Source organism: Solanum lycopersicum, chromosome 2 (genome assembly GCF_036512215.1).
Source record: "Solanum lycopersicum chromosome 2, SLM_r2.1".
Lineage (NCBI taxonomy): Eukaryota > Viridiplantae > Streptophyta > Magnoliopsida > Solanales > Solanaceae > Solanum > Solanum lycopersicum.
This window is the reverse complement of record NC_090801.1, coordinates 50,579,983-50,591,833: the sequence shown is the minus strand read 5'-3', so window position 1 is coordinate 50,591,833 and position 11,851 is coordinate 50,579,983. Positions and strand designations below refer to the sequence as shown.

The 11,851-nt window shown below is 36.0% G+C and overlaps 1 protein-coding gene across 1 annotated transcript; it reads left to right on the top strand.

The window, feature by feature from the left end:
• The first annotated feature begins 1,902 nt into the window (after window positions 1–1,902).
• On the top strand, window positions 1,903–10,950 carry LOC101266297 (alkylbase DNA glycosidase-like protein mag2). Its single transcript, XM_004233471.5, has 2 exons — window positions 1,903–3,158; window positions 10,597–10,950. The coding sequence occupies exons 1-2, from the start codon at window positions 2,119–2,121 to the stop codon at window positions 10,616–10,618; spliced, it is 1,062 nt and encodes a 353-aa protein (XP_004233519.1). The 5' UTR covers window positions 1,903–2,118; the 3' UTR covers window positions 10,619–10,950.
• Window positions 10,951–11,851: the final 901 nt, after the last annotated feature.

The window sequence follows — 11,851 nt, the reverse complement described above, 5'->3', positions numbered from 1 at the left end:
TAACAATATTTGATCAGATATTTGTTTTACAGTAAATTTACTGACAAGATTCAGTTTCTTCCCGATAAAAGGACATTGAAATGGTGTTGAACACATTGAATATCCTCGAAGGACCATAGTTTTGAGTTTATTCTATTCCGAGGAATCTAAGACAAAATTGATTGGTTATGCAGATGCAGAATATTCATCTGATCCGCATAAAACTCTATCTCAAGCACGTTATGTGTTTGCATGTGGAGACACAATAATATCCTGGCGATCAATGAAGCAAATATTGCTATGCAGAAATAAAAGCCCTCCATGAATCAAGTCGAAAATGTGTCTGGTTGAGATAAATGACACACCATATTCAGGAAATGTGTGGTTTTTTTTTTGAAAAAGAATATATCAACCACAATGTACGAAGATTGGAGACATCATCACAAGAAATTAAGTGATGTTTTAATCAGGGGAGTATAATACGCGTTGCACTCTTTTTCCCTTGACCGAAGTTTTTTCCCACAAAATTTTCCTGGCAAGGTTATTTTAATGAGGCAACAAATAATGCGTATCAAAAGATATATGTACTCTTTTTCCTTCACTAGAATTTTTTTCCTACTGGAATTTTTTCAAGTAAAGGTTTTAACGAGACACATTATCTATGAACATTCAAGGGGGAGTGTTATAAATCCATTGAATTGTGTGGATTGTCCTTTAGATATACTCAAGACTTAATTGTATTCATGTATACATGTTTCCAAGGTGATAAGAACCATTTGGATAACTATGTACCTACTAATTGGACATTTATCATGGTGACCTTTGGGTGATATCTCAACTCTATAAATAGAGATATCATTCACCTTTTATATAACACACTTGAATAAGAAGAAAATGACTCTTCTTTTATCTACTTCTCTTTATACTTATATGGGAAAAGGGTCTGATATACCCCTCAACTTTGTCATTTAGAGCTGATATACCCCTCGTTATAAAAGTGGCTCATATATACCCCTACTTGTAAAGAAATGGCTCACATATATCTTTTTCCTCTAACGGAAATGAAAAAAAAATAATTTTAATCTAAATTTTTATTATGTTTTTCTAAAAAATATAATCCCATATGAGTAAAAAATATAAAATTTACTTTTTTTTGTTTTAATGACTAATTTATAATTATTATTTTGATAATCAAATTTTTTTATGTTTCACTAATATTCTTGTAAAACTTAGTATAGACGACCAATTTTTTTCTTCGAATACGAAACTAAATTACAATACACACAAAAAAAATAGTTTAAATTTTTTTCTCTTGAAACTAAGGAATGAAAGAAAAAACAAAATAAGAATAAGAAACTCAAATAATTATAATAAAAGAAGTCACAAAATAATTTATGTATGAAAAAAAATTAAAATATGCCTTGAACTTTGATAAAAGAATCATATATACCACTAAATAATTTTTTTAAAAAAATTAGAAGTAACAAATATACATTTAAAACTAATTTTTTAATTTCCGTTAAATGAAGGGTATATGTGAGCCATTTTTGTAACGCCAGGGGTATATGTGAGCCGTTTGTATAACGGTAAGGGCATATATGAGCCACTTTTATAACGAGGGGTATATCAGCTCTAAATGACAAAGTTGAGGGGTATATCAGACCCTTTTTGCTATGAGTTTATTTTTATAACATTTCATAACATATGTATTTTTTATGAATTCATTTTCAACTAAGACGAATAAATTTAGTTCGATTAAATTATTTACGAATTAGCCTTAATAATATCCACATATAGATTGTTAAGTTAATATTAACGATTTAATTAAAACTTTATAAATTATATATAACATTTTGTAATTTCGTTTTTTTTTGAAAAAGATACTTTTAATTAAAAAATAATTAAAGGTCTAACAAATGGAAAGAAAGACGATTTTATTTTATTTTATTTAAAAAAGCATTTGCCATAAGGGGACATTTTGATTATTTCACCTCAATATTACGAGACCACACAACTTATCGTCGTCTTCAGCTACTCTTCGGGCCGCCGCCGTTGATTGCCACCGGAAACTTCCAATTATTCCTCCTACAAAACCGCCGGAAAATATTAGCGAATTTTTCGTGGCCATTGTTAGCGCTCATGAGTGAACAGACGCAAACTCCACCTCAACCTCTACCCACTTCTTCTGATTCCACCCTTGTATCGAACTCTCCAGTTGATCTTCCACCAAACCCCTCTAACCCTTCCAAAATCCCAATTCGACCACAGAAAATCCGAAAACTCTCTTCCACCCCATCCTCCAATGGGAAAACCCCGGAAACCGCCGTACCATCAGCATCCACTGCAACCAGCGGAGCGATTACCGTAACGAAGAATCGTCGGAAGACTGCACCGAAATCATCAAGGGTTTCGCCCCAAATCATCAAGCCCTTATCAGCTGATGGAGAGATTGACAATGCACTGCAGCATCTACGTTCTGTGGACCCTCTTCTTGTTTCCTTAATAGATACACTTCCTTCCCCCCAATTCGAGTTGCACCATTCTGCGTTTTTAGCTCTTAGCAAGAGCATTCTTTATCAGCAACTAGCTTATAAAGCAGGCACCTCAATCTACACTCGCTTTGTGTCCCTTTGTGGAGGAGAGGACGCTGTTTGCCCTGACATTGTCCTCGCTCTATCTCCTCAACAGCTCAAGCAAGTAGGAATCTCAGGGCGGAAGGCTAGTTATCTCCATGACTTGGCAAACAAGTATAAAAGTGGGATTTTGTCTGATGAAACTCTTGTAAAGATGGATGATAGGTCATTGTTTGCCATGCTTTCAATGGTGAAGGGTATTGGTTCTTGGTCAGTGCATATGTTCATGATCTTTTCACTTCATAGACCAGATATTTTGCCTGTTAGTGACTTGGGGGTCAGGAAAGGTGTGCAATTGCTGTATGGACTGGAGGAACTGCCAAGGCCGTCGCAGATGGAGCAATTATGTGACAAATGGAAGCCATATAGATCTGCAGGGGCATGGTATATGTGGCGGTTAGTGGAAGGGAAAGGGACTCCAACTATTGCAGCAGCACCAATTGATGGTGGTAATGCGCAGGCATTGCAGCAATTTCCGGTGGAACAGGAGACACAGCAACATCAACTGCAGCTTCTCGAGCCAATTAATGGCATCGAAAATCTTGGGTATCTGACCGTTCTCTATATGAACTAATAGTTTTTCCTATATTATATCTTGAAGTAGCGTGGTCGTTAATCTTGTCGTTGTGCTGGTTATTGAACTTCAGTTGCCTTCCTGTCGTTAATTAAATTTGAATTCTTTGGCAGTCTCTCAATTGTTCATTAGATTTTGTTTGATTAACAAAGGTTCCCTCGTTTTTAACGACACAAAAGAATAAAATTAATTCCTTTCCAACCAGAATTAAAAAATTGAACTTAAGCATGCCCCACCTTAAACTCAATAGAGCAAGAGCTTTTCCGTACTGGAGGTTGTTTGGTTTGTGAACAATTTGTACTTGAATGATAATGTGGGGATTATAATACGTGATTAAATAATAGCAATTGTCTCCTTCAAGTACAATTTGCCATACTGTGACGCTGTGTCTGTCAACTTTAACACTAAGAAATGTGCCGACTTGTTAAGTCGATCTACAATGGTCTAGAATTGCATATTCCTTGGTTATGAGTCCTTTAGATGGATCTGGCCATTCTACAAGAAAAAGAAAAACAAGTTAAAAGAAGAATGAACTTTTTACCTCTACTGATAGGCATATGCCTTGAGGAAATGAGGCTGATGCCTGTTTGGTTGTGAAAAAATTATGGTTTTAATGTAAAAGCTGATGACTAGAGAGAGGAAAAGGTAGTTTATGTAACAGTGTTATCAAAGGCAAAAAGCGCAAAAAACCTCTAAGGTCCATGGGGGGCTTTAAGTGCAAACCCCAAATAAAGCGTGGGCTTTAATGAAAAGAGGAGCAAAGGGAGAAAAATACAAACATATATGTTTAGTCCAAGGCTAATAATTAGAAGCATGAATGACAAATGTTTGACCAAATAAATTGATATTTTTTAAATGATAAAGTGAAATATCAATTGTTAAGTGTCACTTCTTCAAAGTAGGCTCATTGGGAAGGAAAGTTTGCCTTATAAACTCAATGATGACACTGAAGCGCACATAAATCGACGCGAAGCGCTCAACACATTTTGAACTTCGCTTCAAGGCTGAAGCGTGCCTTTGACTACACTGGTATGTAACCATAAATGATCGTGAACTCGACTGCATTAGGTAAGCACCAAATGGGGGAGGGGGGCGAACAATTGCCTAGTAGTTGAAACAAAGTAGGGTACCACATTATACAAACACAACGTAAGAGTGTCAAATAATGGTGAATGTGTAAGTTTTTGACTCATGTAATCCTTCAAATTTATGATGCATTAAGATTTATGAAATGTTTCATGATGGTGAGAGACAGTAAGAATCCAAGTGTAGGTTTTACGTATATGTATTATAGATGATTGCTTGAACACTTCTTAGATCACTCCTTATTAAAAAAAATTGTAGCATATATTATTGGTAATTGTCTTTAATTTTTTTACTGGTGACGTTGTCAATTCATTAACTGCATGTTGTCATAAAATATGTTCAACATTGTCTTTTCCATATTTGTTTTAGACTTTTAGTGTAAACCAAAACAAAATTTTTCTATCTTTTTGTTTGTTTGTTTTGTGGAACTGGTATTGTTGTATTCCTCAGCATTATCAATGCTGGAGACCTACAAAAATAGTAAGAAAGCAAAAGAGAAAAAAAATAGTTACAGAGCTCCTAGTCATTCTACAAGTTGATCTACTTCTTTTATACATTGTTCTTTACACCAAAAGTAGAAAGATATAATACAATTCCATTTCTCTTTTTGAACCAAATGGACCCATCAAAAACCGCCCATTCTTTTCCCTCCACAGACCACCAAATAGAGGAAGGGATAATTCTCCACCAATTCTTCTGCCTCCTACTTCCTCCCCTTCTAATCCAAGAGCTCAGTAGATCTGAGGTATGCTCTGGCACGGTCCACTCAACCTTTGTGAGGTTAAAGAAAATTGTCCAAATCTGAGCTGTGAATCTGCAATGGACAAACAAATGGCTGTTTGTTTCCCCTATTTCTTTGCATAGATGACATCTAGAGACATCTGGTACTCATTTTCTGGAGAACTTCATGTGTTAAAACAAGACCCTCCTAGCCACCAGACAAGTAAAGCAGTATACTTTGGTTGGTGCCATACTTTTTCCAAACTTTTCTCCATAGATGTGGATTGCTCATTATCCGGCCTTTAATATCCTTCCTGTAAACTCAATTGGCTGAAAAGGCTTCATCACTGCTGTGTTTCAGTGAAGGCAGTATGCAGTGAAAAAGCAGACAGTGAAGGCAGCAAGCTACTCTGATGAGAAGAAACGAAAAAAGAAGAGAAGAACGCTGAAGAAGAAGAGAACTCAAAAAGAAGAATTGAAAAGAAGAAAAAGAAGAGAGGAGCAATCGCAACAGTAGTGCGATAAGCAGTTACCTTCGAGGGGTTGATTTCAAGTCGTGTGATGAAGGAGGAAAAGAGACGCGATGGGAAGAGGAGCAGTCGCGACAGTCGACTTCAAGTTTCCAATCGCAGAAGCAACTCTAATTCCAGTCAATTTCAAGTCTCCTGTTGAGAATGAGCAGTCGTGACATAAGTTGAAAAAATACCCAAAAAACCCTAATTTGATCATTGGGCTTTTTAATTATTAAGTTTCTGACTTAAAAAAAAGGCAAGGCCTATTGCATCGCCAATTCCACGTCAGACCTCGCCTTGGCTCGCCTTTTTTATCTCGCCACACCTCACCTGAAATAGGCAAAAACCCGTCACCTCGCCTCGCCTCTTGCCATTGGCGATGAGCCGCTCGCCTCTCTAGATACTGGTCAAAAGTCCTCTCTAAAGCATGTTTAGGATCCATTTATAACACGTCCCAAAAGGTCCCGGACGAAAACACCCTTAATTGAATGAAGTATAAAAAATCAATCTTGTAAATACGTTTCACGGACACGCACCTGATGCTCCAAATGCGCAGCTAACACGGAGAGAGACGGTGGTTGATTTTGCTTCTCTTTATCCATCCTTTCACTTCAATCACATGATATTTGGTGCAATAATTGCAAACTTTGGTGTATTAATTGCAATATTTCCCATTTTCTTGGAGACTTTTCAAATGCTCATCAGCAAATTGATTTCCTTTTCCCACTTCTTCCGATTTGATTCGTTTTTGTTCACACTGCTTTATTCACATCCAACTTGAACCCCAAATTTGGTCTTGATTAATTTTCTTACTTTGAAGTTCCAAATCACTTATTTTAGCTCCACACTCATTGGTTATCTCAAGGACACACCCTACACAACAAAACAAGCGTAATGAGTATAAATTGATAATAAATTAGCTCAAATCCAATTGAAGTGTAGTAAATAATAGCCGAAGAATAGCTAAAAACTTGCGTTTATAGCCTACCCAATGTTTAGAAAGGTGAGCGCCTCTTCGCCAATGGCAAGAGGCGAGGCGATGGGTTTTCACCTATTTCAGGCGAGGCGTGGCGAGATCAAAAAGGTGACCAAGGTGAGGGCTGACGTAGAATTGGCGATGTAATAGGCATCACCTTTTTTTTTAGTCTGAATTTTAATAATTAAAAAAAGCCAAATGATCAAATTAGGTTTTTTTGTGTATTTTTTCAACTTATGTCACGATTGCTCCTTCTAAACTGGAGATTTGAAATCGACTGGAATTATGAATTGAGTTTTCTACTTTGTTTGTTTCTAGTTACTTAGGAAGCAGAAAACTCAATTCATAATAATCAGATTGACTTAGTCTGACAAATAACCTATTAACACACATTTGTCACACGTCTATAATAGGTTTACTAGCCAAATTGAAGGATGTCTTTGACCAGGAAGTTCGTTATGTTTAGTTTCCCCCCTTTATAGTTACTTGAATAAAGTTTTTTTGATGATGATAGTTACTTGAACAAAAGTTAACAAGTTCAGTTGGCCAAATCCTTCAAAATACAACAGTATGTTTGCTGATGGACAATTTCTTGAATCGTTTTGCTGGTGGAGTTCGCGACGAATATTTAACCTGTGCGAGTTTCCTGGTCTTAACCTGGATAAAGAGTAAAGGTTAGTAGAGGTGGCTTGTTTAGTGGCTGAATCAAGGAAGTGTATTATATTATACTCTTATAAGGCAAGAGTTTCAGATAGTGGTGAATGTCGAAGTGTTTGACTCACATAAGCACTCAAATTTATGATACATTTAGATTTATGAAGTGTTTGGTGGAGATGTCGAACACAGAAAACGTATGCGTACAGTTTACTTGTATTTTTTTTTTTTGACACTAGTACTGTATATTTATGGTTGCTGATTGTCGTTACTCTTGATTTGTCATTCACGAACTGCACCATATTGACATAACAATGTTCAACACTTGTCTTTTCCGTATCTTTTTTTTTTTGAGAAAGGTGACTTGTTGTCTTTTCCATATTATTTGGGTCTAAACCAAAACCAACTTATTTCTTCTTCTCCCATCGAAGTTTTTAGTTGTTTGGTAAGTAGAGAACCCAATTTAGTCTGTCTTAATCTGGCATATGACCTAGTAGCTCACATGTCTGCAATAACTTTGCTAGCCAATGAAAAAATTATAACTCCAATTAATCTAATCCCTCAAGATACAACAGTATATATGCTAACAGAAATTTATTTCGCTGGTGGAGTTGGCGATGAACTCTACCTATGTGAGTTTGTGAATTTTAAATGTGGATAAAGGAGGAAGTTTTAGTAGGTTGATCGGCCAAGGAAACTAGCCCAACTGGACTTTTGAGTTTGTTGGGATCTGCCTACCGGGCAAGCGCCTAAATTGAGCAGAATGGATATAAGCTGATACATGTATCCTATGTTGCTATGGAGGTATAACCTGGAAGTTAATTCCTTGTGGAGAAGGGTCATCTGTCACAAGTATGATCGGGATGGACATTGGTGCTCAAGAATTGTCAACAGTCCTTATGGGTTTGGGGTTTGGAATATAGCAGACTACTAGAATTCCTTGGCTGCTGATACAGTTTGGGGATCAAGGATGGAATATTACTTCTGATTCTTGAATGATTAGGAACTTGAGAGAGCTCTTGGTTTCGTCAACATCTCGAAGAAGACTTTTCAAGGTCTCAAAGATGCTGAGGAGACTTCCAATGTTAAATCTTTTTACCTTCTGATACCTCTCTGTCTAGTACTCTCAATTTGGAACCCTTATAAGATGATATCAAGGTAAAGGGCTATAATAGATCAAGAATGAAGGTCAGTTTATATATTTATGATCACAGCCCATTTGGCCATTTCTGTAATAAGCATTAGTAGCTACTATAGATAGTTGCATAGTTTATGGTCAATGACTTAATTCTGTATAGTCTAGATTTTTATGAATGAGGATGATACTCCCATTGGTGAGTGTATAGGGAATATCCCTTGTATATTTCTGTTAATTTCTGTTCCTCCCTGATCTAATTTCTTGTATTAACCCTTTTATACTATCGTGTTTATAATTGTCTTGTTCTATTTTATTGCTTTTACATTTGAGTTTGTATCATCTTGGTATCAGAGTTTGGATTAGTGTTTGTTCTTACACACATTAAGTATTTGATTTTTATCAAACTTCCGAAACAAAAAATCTGTGTTTATTCTTTTTGGTTCATATTGCACTTCACTGTTTGAGGGTTTAGGATTTAGGGTTTAGGGTTTAGGAGTTTAATACAAATATGAATATCAAACTCATGTTGTTCTTCACTACTTCTCTTTGTGCTTCACTGCTGGTACCTGAGGTTTGCTAATCTAAGAAAGTTTGGATGATTTGAAGACCCAAATCTGGACTTAATTACTGGTTCTGTTTTTGAAATCTGCAATTTACCATTGACGGACCGTGTTCAGAGCATTTCAAATCTGAAAGGTCTTTGAAGATATTGGTCCAATTCAAGTGGGTGTCGTCCGAGGCGGTTGAAAATTGATTTTCGAGTCTGAATTTGAGGTTTCAAGTCAATTGATGCATGTTTGAACTGGGTTCGATAAAAAATATGTGAACCTGACTTGGCAAAGAAGATTAGGTAGGTTCAATTGATTTTGTCAAGGTTCAATCAATTTGCTTGCCTGGGGTTAGTTCCTATGCTTGTAAGGAGCTCCTGATTTCGCATATGAGTCCATTTGGATTAGGCTTGGATGAAAATTGAATCCACCATTATTGGCCGAGAGAGCTTTGAACTGACGCAGTTGAGTTTGAAATTTTGTGTGCTGATTGAGTTTGAAAACTGATTGTATTGTGTTTGTAACATCGAAACTCTAGCTGAAATTTGGAAGAAATTGTGGCAAACACGTGGAGCTCGGGTGAAGCTTGAAGGTGAAACTTCAAATTGCTTTATCTGAGATCTGTTGTTGATCTTGTAGGATTGAAATTGGGGTTTGTTCCTAGTAATATCGTGGACTAATTCCTCAAACATAACAATTAAGAACTAAATAGGATAAACGCAAGAAATTAGATTAGGGAGGAACTAGGAACAGAAATTAGCAATAAAAAGGATAATCAATTCAAGGGAAAAGAGATTGAACTAATAATTGGTTCCATGACAAAGGAAATCCAAATTGGTTCATTTAAGGGATAAAAGGGATATTCCCTACAAGTGTCATTGAAAGCGAGCACAGCAAGGCACAGGTTTGTTGCTTTTTAAGGCTGAAAATGATGTGAAAAATAAGCGTTTCTAAATTGAAAGTGAGAAGTGCTGGAAGCAAATGCTTTGTCTTTAAATTTAAATTTTAAAAAGCAGGACTACTTTTGGAGGAAATAGGCGCTGACCAGTAGTACGGAGGTTGTGAGTATTTGCTGAGTAAACAGAGGAGTATTATCCTCTCGAGACATGGATCTTTTGGCACCGAGATTCTCTGTCCAAATATTAAACCTGTTTGCTTAGCTCTTGGCTGTCCCTACCCTAAATGAATGAGCATGTAGTCAGTTAGATCCTTGTTGGGTTATACTATTTCTTTTGATTTGTGCCTCCTTTTTTTCTACTTCTTATAATTTGCCTAGTTTTGTGCTGCTACTTGTATTTGGTATTGTCAGCAATACTTTTTGTGCTTCTTTTCCTCTTTTTCCAATGTAATACACTGTTGCATTGTTTTTCCCATAAGATTCCTTTAGGGCGAAGAAAGGTGTCCTACTGATAATATAGCATCTGGTATAGAAGATAGGTCCAATTCCATACATGAAAGTAGAATGGAATTGTATTGAAACTCTACTTCTCTGGTTTAAACTACTTTGTATAGAAGATGTAGATCAGATTGTAGAGTTGATAGGAAGCTTGTAATTGCTCAATTTTGGAGGTGGCCAGCATATATATCCTTAATGCTGATGAATACAATTTACCTATTTCAAAAATAAATAATATAGCATCTGGTATTGGTGTGAGACTGAGATGTACTTAATTGATACTTGTGCTTTATCTACTTGTTTAGTGTTCATTTTTGTTTATGTTTTGGGATGACATACCAGAATATTGATCCTTGCATCGTTTATTATTTTTGTTTCAGGGCTTGCATTTGGAGCCAATGATTACAGTGTTGAGATATTCCGGAGGGGTTCCCTGTGCACCAATATTCTCTAGCATGTGTTAGTAGTGAGCTTATTTTGCAGAGATCATGACGTTGTAATAGCAAGCAATTGTGCTTCTTGGGTTATATGGCAAGAACCCCATTTGTTTGATTGATGTCAAGAACTGCACTTTTTAGTCCCCGTCGCCCCTCAATATTCATTGATGCCCCCTTTAAATGTAAAAAGTTGTGGAATTAGCAGCTTCCAACTGTGTTTTATGATTTTTAGCAATCGTGATGTGACATAAATAAATGTTGTTTCAGTACTACAATAGAGAGTCTTTGTTTCTCTCAGTTTTACTCTTTTGCTTTTGCAGATCCATCTCGTTGATTATATGCAGGTTTTCAATGGCGAGACGTTCACCATGTACAAAAAACCTCTTTTGCTTTTGCAGATCCATCTTGTTGATTATATGCAGTATTTCAATGGTGAGACGTTCACCATGTACAAAAAGCCTCATCTTGTTCCAACAAGGTAACTGCGATGTACAAGTGGGACTTAAATATCAAAATAAACCTTGTTTTATTGTCTAATACTTGAATAAAAATGTTCCTTTCAAATTAGAAAGAAGAAGAAGAAGTCAAAGATTTGTATGAGCTAGCCAAGGTTTTCCAAAATGTGTATCACTTGTCTAGTAATTTAACCACAAAAAAGAACCAAAAAATAAAAAAAAGGGGGAAAATTGTACCTTTGAAACAAGATCATCAGCCAGACCAAGTTGGGTTTTGCAGAATTTGCAATTGTAAGTTTTACCTTCAAGATCCACCAAAAATAATCTCCCCATTTTTCACTTCACACAAACTGCAGCTCAGCAATCTTTCATTTGAAGATCAGATATACCTTCAATACGCTTTGAAATTAACTTCTTCCTCTTTTGATCCCTTTGCCATGGGGGTTTCTTTGGAATTTGATTATTGAGAATTGCAGGCAATGGATTCATGTTACACTATTTTACTGTTTAGGAGTAAGAGTTCTGATGGAATGTGACTAGTGCAATAAGAATATTCATATCAGTTTTAAGTTTATACTATAGTAAGTAGATGTTTGAACTATATTCCCTTTCACAACTTTGCTCCAGGATTCATGCAAACGATACAAACACTTTGGAATTTACCCCACCACATGAATATATCAATTTTAGAAATTTAAAATAGATTAGGTTCTCTGGATGACTGATATATAATCGGTGAATAT

Bases quoted from the DNA above. Each gene is read 5' to 3' on its own strand.
- LOC101266297 (XM_004233471.5), top strand. From the start codon at position 2,119: ATGAGTGAACAGACGCAAACTCCACCTCAACCTCTACCCACTTCTTCT. The intron at 3,159-10,596 runs GTATCTGACCGT...TTTTTGTTTCAG, and splicing joins AATGGCATCGAAAATCTTGG to GGCTTGCATTTGGAGCCAAT.